At 51.9% G+C, this 18,675-nt stretch overlaps 1 protein-coding gene across 3 annotated transcripts; it reads left to right on the top strand.

Annotated features, from left to right (window-relative positions):
- Positions 1-978: 978 nt before the first annotated feature.
- Positions 979-18,357, top strand: ARR3 (arrestin 3). 3 transcript variants are annotated; one of them, XM_042478303.1, is made up of 16 exons: positions 979-1,025; positions 1,449-1,479; positions 2,021-2,081; positions 2,930-2,974; positions 4,098-4,297; positions 6,154-6,213; positions 7,999-8,066; positions 8,787-8,922; positions 9,201-9,285; positions 10,769-10,841; positions 11,231-11,368; positions 11,456-11,539; positions 12,550-12,573; positions 13,032-13,084; positions 14,977-14,986; positions 17,016-18,357. In XM_042478303.1, exons 1-16 carry the CDS (start codon positions 1,009-1,011, stop codon positions 17,113-17,115), a joined length of 1,185 nt encoding a protein of 394 aa, XP_042334237.1. In that variant the 5' UTR covers positions 979-1,008; the 3' UTR covers positions 17,116-18,357. The 3 variants fall into 3 exon arrangements, with proteins under 3 accessions (XP_042334237.1, XP_042334238.1, XP_042334236.1); XM_042478304.1 differs by lacking the exon at positions 14,977-14,986; XM_042478302.1 differs by lacking the exons at positions 14,977-14,986; positions 17,016-18,357 and adding an exon at positions 13,995-14,970.
- Positions 18,358-18,675: the final 318 nt, after the last annotated feature.

Genomic DNA, 18,675 nt, shown 5'->3' on the forward strand with positions numbered 1-18,675 from the left:
CCAGAAGGAGTCCGCAGGGGAAGGCTTGGCTCCTCTCAGCCCCACCGCGCCCCGAAAGTTTTCTGGGCAGGTTTGACCATTTAGTCCACTTCTGGCTGACCATTGCTAAAGAGAGCCCCCCACCCCGAGGCAGATATTTGGGGTGGGGGCTGAGCCCTGGAGGTGCCCCCGCCTTCCCAGGGTCCTTCGCCGCCCCCCCGCCCCCCCCCGTGGCCTGGACAGGTCTCCTCAGGTCAAGGCTGGCGGCAGCCTCCCTTTAAGGCGCTCCTCCTGAGCTGCCTCATCCCGGCTAAGCAGCCCGAAAACCGGCCGATTAGCGCGAGGGGGTGGGGTGGGGGGCTAAGGCCGGCTGCTAAACGCCGAGGAGGCGCCTGGGGAGGCAGGGGGCGTTGAGGGGCTTTGGGGAAACGTTTCCTTGGGGAGAGGAGGGAGCGAGGGTCCTCCTGTGGGGCTCCCCACCCAGCATCCCCCAGCTTTGGAGGCAGCAAAGGGGGACTGGAGCAAGGGCCGGGCCCCCTCCTCTTAGGAAAAGAAAAAGAGGGGCAGCCGGATCGCACGGGCTCCCTCGCCCCACATGAGCTCCTTGCCCACCGGACCTACAGCTTCCAACGTCCCGAAGCTGGGCGGCTCTCTCTGGCCGAAGCCCCGGGGCTGCCCCGAGGCCGCTCAGCTGCGAGGAGGAGGAGGAGGAGGAGGAGGAGGAGGAGGAGGAGGAGAGCCCCGGGGGGGGGCAGAGGACCGGGCGTTGGGATGGGATGAGGCCTTGGAGGAGGGCCCCGGGGTCCCCGAGCCAAAGAAGCGCCAAGCCTAGGGCCCCGCGGGCTTTCGGAAACGGGGTGCTCCTCGGCAGGGCTCGCCTTCCTTCCTTCCTCCCTTCCTTCCTCCCTTCTTCCTCTTCCTCTTCCTCCTGCAGGAATCCCGCCGTCGCCGCCGCCGCCGCCGCCGCCGCCGCCGCCGCCGCCGCCGCCGAGGAAGGAAGGAAGGAAGGAAGGAAGGAAGGAAGGAAGGATGGCCGAGGGATCCAAGTAGGTTTCGGTGCTTCGTTTCTAGATGCGTGGGGCAGGAAAAGCGGAATTATTTGGCTTGGGCAACGTTTCTTCCGGGCTTTGCTACTGTCCCAGCCTGCATGGAACTGGGCACGCTGGCAGAATTGTGCCCCACTTGTTGCCTCCCTTCCTATGTGGAGCTGCCCAGCTCTCTGGCTGGCATGGCGGGCGGGATTTGGTGTAAACCCCTTCCTTCCCTGTCCTTGGCCCCCTTTCCCCTGCTGTGCTGGCAGAGCAGAAATAGCAGCCCACTCTGGCCAGGTTGCCTCCTCCAACAGTCCCCAGCTGGCATTTCTGCCAGGCGCCCCCCCCCCCCCAAATAAGGTGTGCTACCGACAAGTGTTACCTACATGCCTCCTCTAAGTCTCCCCCTTTGCTTTCTTTTCTTTTCTCGCTTGGCAGAGTGTATAAGAAGACCTGCCCCAATGGGAAGGTAAGACAAGGCCAGAAATGGGGCCAGAAATGCCACTCAGGCCTGAAGGACAGTTATTGACTTCTACTGAAGAGGCTTTCTCTGTCCAAAAAGGGCTGGAGTGGGGGTCGGGGAGATAAATTACACGGTGGCAAGCCCTCTTGTCCATTAGGCCCCGGACACACTCCCAGTTGCCTCCTCTGTCTGTCTGTGCTGCAAACTCTCCCCGCCTTTGTCCCGAGGGATCATCAGGGGACACTCCACGCAACCATTGTCCTTGCTTTGCCAGGAATCTGGGTATGCAGGACCCATGTTGCAACATTAACTAGCAGTGCGTGTCCTCCAAAGCCTTCTCCTCATGCTTTCTGGCCATTTGTGCCCTTTTGCCAAGAGGATGGGAGTTCTCCTTCCTTCCTGCCCTCCTTCAGTGGGGAATGGGGAGTGGGGGAGGGAAGCCAGGGAAACCCAGCCGATGCTCCCCCGTCCAAGGAGGGGGCCTAAGAAGCAGAGCCTAATGGCACGGCCAGCAGTTTGTGAGCTCCCTCTTCTCCTGCCCACCTAGCTGTCCATCTACCTGGGTAAGAGGGACTTCGTGGACCACGTGGAGTCGGTGGAGCCTGTGGGTGAGTGAATACATTCCCGCTCTCTCAACTCCCATCTCTCAGCCCTCATCTGCAGCAGCAGCAGCAGCAGCAGCAAGCGAAGTGGGCGGGGGACAGGGCCCTTCGCGTGACGCCGAATAAGCCAGGCCTAAGAAGACAAGCTGCTGGTGGGAGACCCCATTTTACAAACTAAAACCATGCCTGACCCAGTGGCAAAGGGTCTGCTGTGCTGGACCCCTGGGCAGACACAGGTGGCGCCACCCTCCGTGGAAGGCCAGCCCCATGGACGGTGCCCCCAGATCCAGCCCCGGCTCCCCTGCCTTTGCCCTGGGCTCAGCTCCAGCCCCGGCTCCCCTGCCTCTGCCCTGGGCCCAGCTCCAGCGCTGGCCAGACGCTGCTGGGCGGGTGAAGGGCCGAGAGCCGGTGGCAGGAAGAGGCCCGTGGACCGAGCCCCGTTCCGCTCCCAAGTGCCCTTCTGGTCGCCGCTGGGTCACGTTTCAGGGCCCTGCTCCTAAGAGCTCAAGCCCCTCTTTCCACTGGCTTAGAAAGATGCGGCAAGAGAGCCACTGCCCTCCTCTTGTGGGAAGCGCTTGTTTTGTGCCCCTCGCTGTTGCAACCTCAAGTCCGGGGCGAGACCTTCAGGCACTTTCTGAGAAGTAAACCCCCGACTCGCCAGCGCTTGGCTCCCAGCAAACATGTCCAAGTCCCCCGAAGCGCAGAGATGCAGAGATGCTCAGAGGAGCGCCTCTTCCTGCTCCGGCTGAAGGGAGCCAGTGGGTTTAGCCGAATGTCGTGGGGGATCAGGGCCCCTCAGAGGGCCCACGAAAGGCCTTTGCTTGACCGGCCTCTTCTCTTCTCATGGCTCGCAGACGGGGTGATCCTGATCGACCCGGAGTACCTGAAGGACAGGAAAGGTAGGGCTCTCTGCACGTTTGTGTAGGCGTTCACAAACCAGACCTTGCCTTGCGACGGTGGGCGGCTGAGAGGGAACTAGGCAACGACGGAGGGGTCTCAAGCCCATGAAGAGTCAGTCAAAGGGGCAGCATCCGCGGAGAGCTGGGTCCAGCCCTTGGCTACTCTTCCTGCTTTGCTTCCAGGGGCTACATAAGGACTTTAGAGAAAGGCTTGCTTTTTATTTTTGAATATAATAAAAGTTGTAGCCTTATGTCTTAAACTAGATACACTTATTTTGGGAACTATAGTATTTTTATGTCCAGATTCCAGATGTAGGAGGTAAGGGAAACAGTTAAATAAGCTACGTTTCCAGCTGACAAAGACTCCCCTGACATTTGCTGATAGGTTAGTTAGTGACATCAATTACAATAGGGAAACCCTGACTCCAAAGGGCTGCCTCACCAAGGACCCTGTCTCCCGGAGGAGAGGGCCAGAAGCCCCATGGCGAAGTGGCCAGGCAGGACAGGGACTGCCTTCCCAGTGAGGATGGGCAGTGGATGGACCTGGCAGAAATATTTAGCCATGCATCTATTGATTGGTTGGTTTAAATCCCACTTACCCCCAAATGGGACCCAAAGTGGCACGGTGCCATTGCTGTGGGCATGTGCAGCCACTGCCCTGGACTTTCAGAAGTGGGCAGGACTGGCCCGGCCCTCCTTGAATCCAATGAATCCAGTCTCAGGGCCGGAGGGATTGGCGCCACCAGCCTTGAGTCCTAATCCTCCCTTGGTCTGCAGTTAAGGCCCTGGTTCCTGGAAGGAAAGCCTGGGAGTTTAGAGCAGTGCCCTTGTGGGGGGGTGGGGGGTCTCAGTAATATCCACTTGCTTTCCAGCCCACCCTCCTCCCAAAAAGAGCTGGGACTGAAGGGGGGTGAGTTCCCGCCTGTCTTCCCACCTTTAGTCATTCCCTGGCTTCAGCTGTAAACACAGAAGACGTCCTTTGCTCTCTGACTTCAGAAATGCTTCAAGCAAGGGGACTAACAAGACTGTTTCTCCCCATCCCTTCCTATGGCCTCTCTCTGCCCCTCTGCCCCATGGCTCTCTTTCCTCCCCACTTCCCTCCTTTCGCTTTCTGGGTGACCAGTGTATGTGACACTCACCTGTGCGTTCCGCTATGGCCGAGATGACCTGGATGTCATTGGCTTGACCTTCAGGAAGGACCTCTATGTCCTCACCACACAGATCTTCCCACCTGTGCCAGACCAAGCCCCCAAGACCCTCACTCCGCTGCAGGACAAACTCATGAAGAAACTGGGGGAGAACGCCTATCCCTTCACTTTTGAGGTAGGCCCCAGGTCCTTCTGGGCTCTTTTTCAAGGGGAGGGGGCTTGCTCTGGGGTTTGTGCTTTCCTTTAAACACTGTAAGATGTGGGTTTTCCTGCTTAGGGCCGCTGAGCCTGTCTGGACAGGAGGAAGTCCAGCAGTATGGAGACTGGAGGAGTCCTGCTCCCTTTTGCTAGAGATGAGGGACTTGTCTGCATGTCGCAGAGCATTTGGGGAGACCCTTGGCGCTGGCCATTGCCCCCAAAGGAAGCTTCAACCCACACACCCTTCTTAGATTGCATGTGTGTGTGTGTGTTTGTGTTTCTGTGTGTGAGAGAGAGACCGTGAAGTCTCAGTCCCCTTACAAAGGCCCATAAGACAGCCTGATTGTGTCCCAAGAGGCTGGATCCGGGCCTGTGGCTCTGCAGACATGCAGACAAGTCTGGGAGAAGGAGGCTGGCCCCCAGTGCCCCAGCTCACCCCCAAAAGGATCAAGGGGTAGTTCCAGCAGCCCCTCCCTCCGAGGTGGAGGGGAAGGAAGGCAGCCCCCATTGCCCCTTGCCCCTGTGCCACTTCCATCTTGCCTGTAGAGCCCAGTCTGGCTTTGCAAGCAGTTGGACGCTTTGCCTCTCGTCTTCTTGACCGTGTGGGGACAGGGACGTAGCTAGGATTTTAGGAAGGGGGGGGTCCAGACTAAGTGCCACCATTATAATGGGGCTTGAGTGCGGCGGCGCAGCAGCACACACCATTCATTTTTCTAATGGAAGGGGGGGGGCCCCCCCCCCCCCCCCCCCCCCCCGGCTACATCCCTGGTGGGGACTGAGATGAGGGCCATCAGCAGCAAACTGCTCCTGGGACCCAGGGTGCCACTGTCCCTTGCGAAGCCACAGACCCCTTTATTAGGCAGAGACCAGTGCATTTCCCAAGAAGACTCTGTACTGCTACATCTGGAAAAAACTTTAGGTGTTTATAGGCAAAATCCTGTCTTGGCACAGGTGCCCTTGGGCAAGCCTCTCTCAGCCCCAGAGGAAGGCAATGGCAACCCCCCTCTGAAGAAGCCTTTGATAGGGTCACCACAAGTCAGGGAAGATGAGACGGCACACCAGTAGAGTTCAGCTCATTATAGTCCAAGCAGCCCTCCTCCCCCAGAAGTTTGGCCTTTGTTGGAGGTAGAAACCTCTAAGCAGCCTGAGGCAGTCAGCTCAGTCCAAATTCCATCTGAAGCCCTCAGAAAAGTCAGAAGGTGCCAACTGGCTTTATTTGGGGACAGAAATACCCACCAGTCTGCAAGGAAGAGCCATATTAAGGCGGCTGTTGCCCCCCAGCGCCTCCATAGACATACAGGCGCACACAGAAACAGACATCCCACCGACTTGCCAGCTCCCTTTTGGTCCTTCAGGTGCCAGGCAAAAAGTGTCTTGTTCACCTTGGAAACATCTGGTGCCTGAGGGCTTCCTGGAGGAAGCAGCTGGCGGTCGCCCAGCAGAGTCCCTAGTCCACCCTTTGGGTTTTTTAAAACAGTGAAGATAAAAAATACTTTGGTTCTTAATATTTTCCTTCATTTGGAAGGGCTCTATTTGTGTGGATCACACAAACCAAAGACATTTAGAAATAAAGGTGGGGCCCTACAACTTGTGAACATCGTTTTCCTCTGCCAAGTCAGAGAAGGAAGGTGCTGGCTCTGCACCCACATCGCGGGCGCATGGTCTCTCCTGCCGCTTCTAAGGCACAGGTGGCGGGATGCAGAGGGGGCAGTCCCGGCGGGAGCGTTTACTTCTTCCCTTCCTCTTCGGGTTTGGCAGTGGAAGCCAATGACCTCCCCCTCCCAAGCTCCTCTGCCTGACCTCTGAGCCCCTCTCCCCTCTCCCTTCTTGCAGATGGCGACCAACCTGCCCTGCTCCGTCACGCTGCAGCCAGGACCAGATGACGCAGGGAAGGTGGGTAGGAAGGACTCTGCCTTGGTCTCTTTTATTCTGCGTCATTTTGCCATCACAAGATCTTTGGCACATGGGGGGAAAGCAAATTTTACAAAGCGCATATTAAGGCAAGTGGCATCACTAAGTGAGTGCTCTCTGGGAAAGCAGCCAACACCTGACAACAAATCGAAACAAACACAGAAAAACTCCACACAGAATTTATGAGCAAGATCATTCTTACAGGCAAAGGCAGACAAAGTCAGGAACCAGTCTGAGTGTAAGCCAAAGGGTCAAGCTAAGAGTGAAGTCAGGCAGTCCAGGGCAAAGGTTCCAGAAGAACAGAGTGGCCAGGGCAGTCCGTAGTCCAAAGGTGAGAAATCAGAACCGAGTCAAGAAGCAAGGTGTTTTTTCCAGAGAACTCAGAGAACTTCTGACAAATGCTCTGGCATCCTTCCCAGGCTTTTTATCATGACTCTCATTAGTGCAGGTGGTTTTAATGCGCTGGTGTTTTTCATAAAGCCTCCTCAGGGACCGGAGGCACGCCTTTCTGATCTCCTCCGGCTGAAGGTAGGCATGTGATCCTCCTCTGTGTCTACAGTCCTAGAAGGCCCTGCTGCCAGGAGGCTTGGCTCCTGATTGCCTTGTGAAGCCACAGCTTCTGATGGAGTCTCAGGGCAGAGCTAGGGCCAGCTCAGGTTCAGGCTCAGCTTCAGAGCCCTCCTCAGCCAGGCTGGGCCTGACAAATGCAGTGGTGCAGACCACACCAGGAGGCATCCTAGAGGAGAGGCGCTACCTGGCCAGGCCCTCCTCCGGCTGCAGGGTGCACTGGCCATGTGCCCACCCCCCTCTCCTCCGCTGCCCTGGTTTTCTCCATGAAGAGGAAGCCAAGGCACTGGAAGAAGCAGGCAGTGTGTGCCCGTTAGGTCCTTTTCCTGCCCTTTGGCAGGAAGCAAGTGGGCAGCCAGGCAGAGAGTGAGGCAGGGGACCGTGTTTGGGCCAATGCTAGGGCCATTTTGTTGCCAAGCAGACAAAGGGGTGAGGGTGACCCCAGTCATTTTGCAGGTTATTTTGTTCACTCTGCCAGGTTCTTGAAGTCTTTACTGAAATTGTTGCTTGGTTTTCTGCTTCATGGTGACATATTTAGAGGAAGAGAGAGAGAGTTCATATTTTATGCTGGTTTTCTCTAATCTTTCTTGTATGCCATCCTGATGGTTTTGCTAATCTATTCTAGATTATGGGCCAGGTCCCACATCGCGGGCGGAGGGTGCAGTGCTCTGTACCCACAGCAAACAGGGAACGTTCTAGAGACCTTAAACTGTCTCATCATCATCATCATCATCACATTTATTTTTACCCCGCCCCTCTGCGCAACGCAACGCAACCGGGGTGGCTTGCAACATTAAAATATACATTCCATACCTCCCACACCCATCCCCTTAAAATACAATTAAACAGTTAACGATTTTAAAAATATAACTTAAAATGATAAATAACAATACAAACAGTGGATCGGTGGCTGGGTATCGATTCAAGAAAGGCCTGCCGGAAGAGCCTAAAGAAATGCAATGTGGCCTTTTGATGCACATAAGCCATTCTGCAGAGACATGTGAGGAAGCTGACTGTAGTCCACAGAACGTTATGCCAGAATAAACAGTCTGTCTCCAAAGGACCATTGGACTCTGGCATTTTCACTTCAATCCGGTGTCTCCTCGCCTCCCAAAAAACCTATCTTCTGCTCAGCAGTTGTAAATGGAAGTTGAGGAAACTATTTGCCTGTAAGCCTTTGCTCTTCTATTTTTCCATCAGTCTTGCGGTGTAGACTTTGAAGTAAAAGGATTTTGTGCTGAGAACTTGGAGGAGAAAATTCACAAGAGGTAAGGCTGGAAATTTTAAAAAAACTATTTCCATACTGGAAAAAAATTTAAACCCTTTCTATGAGTGACCCATAAAAACAAGTCCGCTCAGATCCTCAGGATGACTGGCCAAAAGGCATGATCTCGAAGGAAAAAGGCGAGAGAAGGAAGATGATGAACTCAGACCAAGCCAAGCAAGCTGTCCTTAAACGCAAGGGCAACCCATGGGTGCAATGCTTCAAGCACTGCAATGCACCCGCCATGCTCACAGGAGAGAGAGAGAGAGAGAGAGATAGTGCAGGGAGACGCTGGGGGAGGATGCCCCTTGAACACCTCTCAGGAGAGATGGAGGCTGCTCCCTGGGCAAGACGCCAGTCTCCACATAGTGCTGCTATGCCACTCTGGCACTCCAGCCCCATTGGCACCTTCTTGTCCTTTGCTATTCTGGCTGCCCTGCCATGTCCTCTCCCTCCAAGTGCTCCAGGTGAGAGTGGAAGAAGGGGAGCTCCCTTCCTTCCTTCCTTCCTTCTTTTCTTTTTAGGATAGGAAGGAACCACTCAGTAACAGGGAAACTTTAAATCATTCATGAATACATCTGCCCTAGGTCCCCTTCCCAATGCATAAGTCCTCTGTCTGTTGCAGACCTGGCACTCAATAGAAGGTGGTCCAGCTGGGTCTCTGGGCCAGTGGCTTTCAGGCTTTGACAGTCCTGGTGCGCTTCTCCCCTTTGTTCGCCTGCAGGAACTCCGTGCGGCTGGTGATCCGTAAGATCCAGTTTGCGCCAGTCAACACAGGCCCAGCGCCGAAGTCAGAGACCACGCGGCAGTTCATGATGTCCGACAAGCCCTTGCACTTGGAGGCCTCGCTGGACAAGGAGGTCCGTCTCCGAGAAAACGCCCTTGTTTTGCTTTGCTCCTGAATGTGCTTTGCTTTATGTGAGACACTTTCCTCCTGGAGCCTCCTTCTCTCTATGGTCACTCTCTTCTCTTTTCTTCTAACCCCAAAATGCTAGAATTAAGACGCTTCATTACAGAGGTAGAAGAAGGGAGACCCAGAAGATGAAGTAGTGCCAGAAATACACAACCCAATGATGTTACAGACCAGGTGGACACAGACATGTTTCGCCATCTGACGTTACGATTAATGTCATTTCAGATTTATTATCATGGAGATCCAATTGGAGTCAATGTCAACATTAACAATACTACTAACAAGATTGTGAAAAAGATCAAAATATCAGGTAATGAACCGGGGGGGGGGGATACAAAACCAGGGCTGTAGCTCATGTTCACACAGGCTGTGTGGCCAAGGACCACTCCATATTCTGGCTTCCATGCTTATTTCTCCATCTCTGTGCATCTATCCTCCCTTGTTCTGGAAGTGATCTGTATCCTGCGTTATGCGACCGCACCCAGATTCATGCGCTCTGGAGCTCCAGCTGCACTAGGAATGGGTTCTGTGGCAGCATGCAGGAAAACGAACAAATCCTATTGAAATCACACACTGATATAACTTAGTTTGTGCAATCAGTAGAGCGCCTAGAGCCATTCACCCATTTTAGTCTGAGTACATGAATAATCTCACTCATGCCTCTTGGGTTTGTTGTTCACATCATGGAAGTACATCTCTGCGCATCTCTGAGAGTTCTATTGCTCACATGCGCCAGGACTAGAATAAAGATGGAGTTGAGGATGTGAATGTATTCAAACCTTGTTCAAGACATGCAGAATTTTATCCCAGCTTGTCCCCAGTTTGTTGACATCAGTTAGTCACCCATCTGAGAATCCAACTCTGTTTGGAAACTCAGAAAAAAACCCAGCACCAATTATCCCAGATTAAGTGTGGGTTTTTTGTTGCCCCCCTCCCCCCCCCCGCCTAAAAGGATGAATTCAAAATGCTTATTAACAACAAAGATTCAGTTCAGATTCTCCTTGCATTTTCCCACCATCTGAATAACCCCAAGGGCCTCACAGGGCTGGGCAAGGCTGGGCCACTAGGACCCCAGCTGAGGCTTCTGCTTCTCTGGCCAGATGCATCCTCCTCCTCCTCCTCCTCAGGCTAAAACAACAGCAGCAGCTGCAACCATGGCTTCTCTGCAGCTGTGATAAGAGAGGGACTGCTAGGCCTTATTCAGAAACTGCAAAAGAAGAGCTGAGTGGGGACAGGAAGCCATTAAAAAGTCAAGTGCTTCTGCCACACTGCAAAAGCCATGTGGTTTGACATGTCTTTAACTGCCATGGCTCCATCTTATAGAATCCTGGGATTTGTAGTTTGTTGTGGCACTAGAGCCGTCTGACAGAGAAAGCTCACAAAACTACAAATCCCAGGATTCCATAGCCTCCAGCCATGGCAGTTAGAGCAGCACCAAGCGGCATGAATTTTGCAGTACAGATGCAGCCAAAGATGAAAATGCTGCTCAATAAGAGCAGCTCTGTCTTGAGACTGCTCACCAATAACCAATTATGTTATACTGGACCCAGGGAGAGCAGGGTGATAACAGGCAGCCTTGCCCTTTGGGAACCATTCTGTGTCTCCATATTCTGCTCTGACAGTTACTTTTTGTCCTAAGTACAGATTACTGCTCAGGACCATAAGATCTGATCTTAAGTTCTCAGTCAGAGACTTTGCTAGTATAGTCTATAAAGCAAATGTTGACTTCCCCCCTGGACAGTGTGACTGAGTGCAATGTTTCTCCTCCTTCTCCTCTCTTGTTCTCTCTCTAGTTGAGCAAATCACAGACGTGGTTCTCTATTCACTGGACAAATACACCAAGATTGTATGCTCAGAGGAATTTGTGTAAGTGGCATCTGGTTGACATGGAGCAAGAAAGAACTGGGAGGGTTGGGAAAGATCTCGGCTCGTTGGTGAAGAGAAAAGTCAAATCAGACTCAACTGAATAAGTTGCTGAATGGCAAGTCAGTGGGAGGCCACCATTCACTAGGTCTGCTGGTGTTTGGGATACGCAACTGGATTCAAACCAATGCCTGTTGTGTGTATGTGTGTGTGTGGGGGGGGGATGACTCTCATGCCCCTCATTACAGAAATGCTGCCCAGTTGTAAATCATCCTTGGCAATGGTAGCCTTCCCCTTTCGTCAGTCCCATGTGCTGGTTTTGCACATGGCCCCCACAGTCCTGTCAGGAGTGGATGGATGCTTTCAGGGCTTGTTCTCCTTGCCTTTTGCAGTGAGAATGTGGCAGCCAACTCCACCTTCTCCAAGAGCTACACGGTGACCCCCACCCTCTCCAACAACCGCGAGAAGCGTGGCCTGGCCCTGGACGGCAAGCTGAAGCACGAGGACACCAATCTGGCCTCCACCACTGTGTAAGGAAGCCTCTCCGCACCCGCCTTCCGCCTTCGTTGCCTCTGGCTCTCAGCGCATTTTATCCCTCCTCTCTTTTCTCTCCGTAGCCTGAGACCTGGGATGGACAAGGAAGTTCTCGGGATCTTGGTTTCCTACAAAGTGAAAGTCAACTTGATGGTATCCAGAGGAGGGTGAGCATTGGTTCTGTGAGAAAGGAGGATGGGAAACCAGCTCACAGAGCTTCCGTGAGTCTCCCCTGCAAAAGTCTGGTCTGGATGAAGACCCTCCCCCCAATTGAGCTGTTCTTGGATGCAGTCATGTACACTCATCCCTCCCCATTCACGGACTTGGAGTCCACTGTCTAGTCCTTTGCAGATGGCAAACAAGGAGGGACAAAATGGTGCACCTGCCCATGGCACGTGCGTAGCAGCACGCACAGGAGTGCGGCACCATTATAACCAATGGTGCTTGAATATCTGTGATATTTTTTATTTGAGGGGGAGGGGGGCAGAATGGATGCCCCGCAAATCAGGAGGGATGAATGTAGAGCATTCACACTGCTTGCTGTGACAGAAGGGGGCACTGGCCTGTACAATTCCAAGCATATCATGAATGGAACAGTTGCCTTTGGCTTCTTAAGCACATAAAGGATGAAAGTAATGGAGAGCTGGAGCCCAAAGAATAAGGACTGTGGCTCCATCGTGTCGGCACCATCATGCAATTGTGAGTTAGACCAGGAGGTGCAGGTCTGTTTGGCACTGCAAGACTGATATAGTTTGACACTACATAGTTTAACTGCTGTGGTTCAATGCCATGGGATCCTAGGGCTTGTAGTGGCACCAGAGCTCTCTGGCAAAGAAGGCTAAGTATCTCACAGAACTGTAGACCTCAGAATCCCATTGCACTGAGATGTGGCAATTAAAGTAGTGTCAAACTGCATTAATTCTGCAGTGCAGATTGGACTGTAGAGGCGAGACATTTTTTTTATCTCAAACAACAACAACTTTTATCAGCATGAGCTCCTTCTGATTTGGAGAACAGAGGGAGGAACCCTGTTAGTTGGCTCTACCTAGAGTAAACCCATTGCATCAATGGTTGAAAGGTAAGTCAGCATGGAGGTGCATCAGCCAGATATAAGCCATCGCATTCCTTGGTATTGTTCATCAGTGTAAATGTGTGCATTGTTTTTCTTTTTCTCCAGCATCTTGGGAGATCTCACATCAAGGTAAGGAAGAATTTATTGCTGTCAAGTATTGTAATGGTGTCTTATTTTACTATCCTGCAATTTGTGGGTGAGGGAATTGAGGGATGCGCCTCGGTTAGATGGGATGCATTCCCACAGTTGGAGGGAGGATACTGTCTGGAGGAGCTTTTTGTGATGTGTCTGGGAATGGCCTGTGTAGGTCTTACATTGCATGAACGAAAGTCCCATTGTCCCTTTATGAAGAATTCCCCTCCTCCTGAGCAGCGCTGAGACTCTGAGGGACTTTGAACCCAACTTCTGCCCCAACTAGAAGAAACCCATGGAATCAGTGTGGCTTAAACATGTGCTAGTTCATTATTTGTCAATAGGTTCTCTGTGTCTACTATAGTTAGGAGGAAAGCTCCAGCCCTGTGTGCTCCCAGTTCCCCCCCAACCAGCCTCCTTTGGATCCTCCTCACTTACTCTGGTTACTCTTTCAGTGATGTCGGCGTGGAGATGGCTGTTATCCTGATGCACCCAAAACCTGCCGACAGTGAGTAAAGGCTTTTGTATAGAAAACGGGTTTGTGGGAGAGCAGCCAGGCCAGCCACCTGCGTTGTCCTACTCATAGAGTCACGTAGTTGGAAGAGGCCTCAAGGGCCGTCCTCTCCAGCCCCTGCCATGCAGGAGGACACAGTCCAAGCAGCCTGGCAGGTGGCCTCTCTTGGGAGCCTCCAAAGATGGAGATGCCACCACTTTCTGGGGGAATCTGTCCCACCATCAAGCAGCTCTCGCTCCCAGGAAGAGACTCCTGACACTCAGGTGAATCTCTGCCCTTCGAAGTATCGGACGTGGGTCTCTGTGGCGGGAAGACTGGGGGTCAAAGGGTGCATGAGACGAGGCTCCCTGAGCCAGACACATCAGCCGGCCACTTGCACAGGTAGCCCCCACGACCGGTGCCAGGTGGAGGCCATGCGCTTGACTGAACGGACCACCTGGATTTCCCCCCACACACACACACACAACTGAGTAGTTCCTGTAAAGGAGGCATTTAAAGAAGCAGTCCATGATTATCTGGAGCCCATGATTCCTTTCCATCACACTAGAGTGCAGTTGGATATTGTCATGTCCTTTGTTACAGAGGTCAGCTTTACAAACAACTTGCACATTTCTATTAGAAGACATAAGGTTGCACATTCGATAGGTTTTTGTGGGTCTTTTGGGCGATGTGGCCATGTTCTGGGAGCATTGATTCCTGATGTTCTGTGGCTGGCATCGCCAGAGAAATGCTAGGAATAAACTCTTCAGAACACGGCTACATAGCCTGAAATACCCACAAAAAAGTCTGGACGCTGGCCATGAAAGCCTCTGAGTTCACATTGGACACCTGAGTTGTTAAGAACTCTCTCTGTTGTGTGTTACTCAAACTCACATATTTTCTGGCGATTTCGTTACGTTTGCAGACGAGTTTCCTGGCCTGAGAGACTGCCTTAGGAGCATTTTGCAGGTTGGCTCTCCAGTTTGCAGAACAAGAGCGCAGACTTCTTTCTCTCTCCAGTTTCCCTTCCAAGGAGTGCTGGGAAACAGCATACACACCCCAGAGAATGTGTACATTTACAGCACTATAGAAATAAACTAACAACAAGAACAACAACAACGACAGAGAACTTGGGGCTGGCAGCCCTGATGGTGCATGGCTACTTATGGGGAGGATCTGTGTTTTTCTGCTCTTAACCCCACTTTGCTCCAAACTAAGCACAGTTGGGGGGATCCTGGGGTTTCCTGGGGACTCTGGGTGACCTCGGGTTCCTTTGGTGTGTAGACGGGGGGATCAGGCCGATTTGACCTCCCCTGATTCAGCCTGACCCAGTTGCCTACATGCCAAGAGCTGTCCTATCCTCCTCTGTGCAGAGCATTGCAGGGAAAGGGCCGGCCTGTTTTTGCGCCACTGCCTCCTCATGGGCCTTGGAACAGCAGCTCCATGTAAAGCCTGCCTGGTGGGCTGCTGCTGGTGCTTCTGCTTCTGCTGAGGTCAGCAATGGCTCTCCAGAGTCCTGTTGACCGCATGTCCAGGTGGCTGTTCTGGCGCCAGCAGAAGGGGCTGCATGCCGGCCAGACTTTACAGGGAGCTCCTGTTCATGAAGAAGCCACCGCAGCAGCTCCAAATACAGGGGACAGGTCAGTGGGGCTGATGTGGATTCAGCTTGGTGCATGTGCTCACCATTGTGGCCAGTCCAGGGAATAATGCTCCAGAGTGGCCCCAAATGAAGTGGCCAGTGTAGCTGTGGGGCTCTCCCTGCCCCTTTTACTAGCCCCCTAAGAAACTCTTCTAGACTCTCCACCTGTAGATGAGATTATCTTTCAGCAATAATTATTAATTCAATTAACCAGCATATATTTCCTCCTTCCTTCCTCTGCTCCTCTGGATGCATTCACTAATAACAGCGACACCAAGGTAAAGGGGGCCGGGAGGGGCTGAAACTTCCAAACCTTCCTGAGTCTCTTCAATAGAGCTGAGGCACCTTGTCTTCTGGCAGCGCTTTTGACCAGAGATAAACACTTAAGGAAGTGGCTCCAGCAAACACTCCCAAATCAATTTCCTTGGGCAAAGTTTGAACTCATAATCTAAATTGGATTTTCATGACGTTCTTAAATACAGTTGCAGATTTAGAAATAAAATGTAGGAAATACTGAACATGAATACTTAAAATACTATGATCTTAATTGGCCATGAAAGCCCAGAAACCACCTGCAGCGGGATAGAAGTGCCCAGAGAGCCGCCGCCTGAAGCAACCCAAGTCCCCCGGCGCATCAGCAGAAGGTGGCAAGGCAGCTGGCCACAAAAGCCCCCAAGGCCCCCATCCTGGCACCTGCTCCAGGGCAAAAGTGCTTTTCCAAATTGCAACCAGCTCCCCAGCATCTTACTTTGCTGCAGCTTCTATCTCGCCGGGTGTTGGTGGGATACCAGTTAGGTTTGGCCAGCCAGATGCAGCACTTCGCCTTCCGTCTAGGCTCTTTCCTGGAATGATGCTTTGCCCCAAATGGGTATCCGAATGCGGTTTCCATGGAAGTCGTGCGGATTGTGCTGTCAGGCCCTGCTAGCCACACATAGCCGGCAAACTGGGTTTCTGGACCATCCTTCCATTCTGTCTCAGAGGGCTTCTGCGATTTCCAGGGTTAAATAATTTTTGTTATGCAGGGAGCATGTCCTATTCTGAATCTTACCTGGCCCAGTACTTGAGAAGCACCTTTACCCCACCCCAAAAGTGGATCCTGGAATGAATGTATTCATACGCAGTGTGGAAATGGATCATTTCAAGAGCCGAGGAAAAACAGGTGCCTCGGAGTGTGCAGAAGGGAGGAGCGGAGTGTGTCTCTCCTCCTCCTCTTCCTCTTCGCTGCAACTGGCCCTGAACCCCAGCCCCAGCCCCTGAGGCCTCCAGAGGGTTGCAGGGCTGCCCTTGCAGTGTGTTGAAGCACCGCCGGTTCTGGTGTGCCAAATACAGGGAACATGGACCGTTTTGCTTACAGTTCTCTCCCCCCCCCCCCCATTCTTTTATCTCCTCTCCCTCCCATGGCTTTTCCTGTGTCTTGGTGTTCCTTTGCCATTTTCTCCTGTAAGGAGGTAACTAAGCTTCTTTATATGCATTTTAGTTTTAGTTGTGGTTTATGCAGAAAGTTGTAGAATTGGAAAAAAAATCCTTTTCTGTTCTTTGTTGCAAACAATCGTCAACTTCTCTCTGTCTTGTAATGCTTCCGAAGTATTTGCTAAGTGTGGTCTGGATGCATTTATATTTAGAACTATGTCAAAGGATACCTAAGATGTCAAGAAATTCTTTATTGGTTTTTGTTTTCCCTATCACTAATGGTCTCTTTAAAACAAACCCCAAAAGCCTTCTACCACCCACTCCCTGGGGCTCAGCCCAGACAGCTGGGAAGACCAAAGATACCAAGGGTGCCACGAACAAAGCCCGCTCCCCCCCCCGAGTCCCCCCCTTCTCTGAGGAAGCCTCTCCGGGGGAGGCAGCTCCATGGCTCTTCCAAAGGCAGCCAAGGGAAAGAGCCTCAGAGCCTTTCTACCTGACACATTAATGCCCAGGCTGTGCTGTGCCACAGCCTTCAAGCCCTGGCCTTCCTTGTCTGATGTAAATGGTCCCTCCTTGTGTGTTGCCTGCCCACGTTTCCTGGCCTCGATCCTCCCAAACGCTAGCAGAGGCCATCAGAAGCCGTTCCTCGGGAGAGGAAGGCAGCAAGGGTCTTTCTCCAGGGCTGTGGAGTGACATTGTGGTGAGAGTAGATTTAAGAATGAAGGTGAATCCGCTGGCATGTTAATGGCCTATGGAGATAATAAAAGATGCCAGGCCCTGCCTCTGGCCCTGGTCACCTCACTCTCTCTGGACCCTGTCTGTTGTCCTAGGCAAGCGGGGAAAGAGGATGTTTGCCTGTTGGGAAGCCTCAGCTTCTAATTGCTTAATTATTTTCAGTGCGGAGGACATCGTGATTGAGGAATTTGCTCGGCAGAAGCTCAAAGGAGAGAAGGATGACGATGAAGAGAAGGAAGAAGAGGACAAAGAAGGGAGCTAATGTCCTTCGGCAGTGCAGTGAAACCGGGATCATCCCAAACCTTAACCTACTCAGGTCCTGGGTGTGGGGAGGGCTTTCCAGGCATTGCCATGTGCACTATGTTCAATACATGTACTCTGATATGTTAGTGTTGTATTTGTGGTATGATAATAATGTTTTGATTGTTGTGGTAAATCCTACCACTTTCAAAAGGAAAACTAAAGCACCAAGCTCAGTCCTAGTTGTAAACACCAAAATGACCTGTAGATGATAGCATATGTATATACACTTGCTGCTCAAGACCTTGCAAAATGCCTTTTGGGAAGCTGCCAGTGTGACTGCTGCAGGGATGTGGAGATGGCCAGTTGTGTTGCTCCGCTCAGCTCAGTCTATCAGAGCTGCTGCCTGTCGCTCTGGTGTTTGGAAATATGAATGTACCTGGCCCAGTTCTCACTCCTTGCATCTCAGCCTCACTCCACCAGGTTATAATGTAAGAAGTGACAGACAGTGCTTTTAAATTTTATACAGTGTTTTCTTACTGTTATGTTTTTTGAACAAGTTGGATGTTAGTGATACATTTTAAAGCAAACACTATCGAGAAATGGCCAGAGTTTGGAAGAAACTTGACAATATGTACCAGAAGTCTATTGGGACAATCCAGCCCAGAGACAAATGTGATGCCAGGCAGCCTCAGAAGAGCCCCGTGTGGCGGAGCCTGAAGACTGGGCCCCTGATTTCCAAGGCTCCTTGCGACCCCCCCCCCAGTGCTCTGTGATGCTCATTGGTCATGGTTAATTACAGGTGGCATTATTTGTAACAGCAGGATGCCCAAACCATCATTTCTTTCCAAACTGGCCAACTTAGTTTATAAGATTAATACCAGCTCTCTCAATTGAGATTCAGTGTTCATAAATCCATTTGCATGAAATCCCTGCAGCAGTCATCACTGACTGTTGCGCTTGGCTCCCGAGGCGCAACTTTCTCCCTCGCTCACTAGTCATGGGGACAAATATGAGGAAATGTTTAGAGGCCGATAAAATGCCTCTCATTCGGGGAAAGCAGTGCATTCTCAGTGTCTTGATGCACGTCTTGACTCTTCCTTAGGATTTTTGGTACCTTTGGTCTCTGCCTTTCCCTTCCTGCTTCCTGGAGGGAGGGAGGCTCAGCATTCAGCCTGCCGTTCTGCTGTTGGTTTAGAACATCTCTATGGTCTTCTTCCATTAAAAGTCTCTGACAAGTGCACAATAAAAAATTGAAACATTACTTGCCTGAGAATATGTGTACAGATATATTTGCATAGCTCCATTCACATACATGGGTCCCCATGTATTAATAATAATAATAATAATAATAATAATTTTTATTTGTATACCGCTTTTCCTCCAGATCAAAGCGGTTCACAACATACAAGCTACATGTCACAAAGCAATACATCAACAGTGACATCAGCGATCTCATACAATTAAACAAAAATCCTCTCTCCCCCTCAAGATGGTGGTCAGAAGGAGGGCTCTTTTCTTCTTCCAGGCGAGGCCTTTCGTTGCTGGCCTGCCTCTCTCCCCCTGAAGATGGTGGTTGGAA

This window comes from Sceloporus undulatus, chromosome 7 (genome assembly GCF_019175285.1).
Source record: "Sceloporus undulatus isolate JIND9_A2432 ecotype Alabama chromosome 7, SceUnd_v1.1, whole genome shotgun sequence".
In the NCBI taxonomy this organism is placed as follows: Eukaryota; Metazoa; Chordata; class Lepidosauria; order Squamata; family Phrynosomatidae; genus Sceloporus; species Sceloporus undulatus.

Excerpts from the sequence above, each read along its gene's own strand:
- ARR3 (XM_042478302.1), top strand. Across the intron at positions 6,214-7,998 it reads GACCAGATGACGCAGGGAAG|TCTTGCGGTGTAGACTTTGA; the intron begins GTGGGTAGGAAG and ends TTTTTCCATCAG. Across the intron at positions 13,085-13,994 it reads GCACCCAAAACCTGCCGACA|ACGAGTTTCCTGGCCTGAGA; the intron begins GTGAGTAAAGGC and ends TTACGTTTGCAG.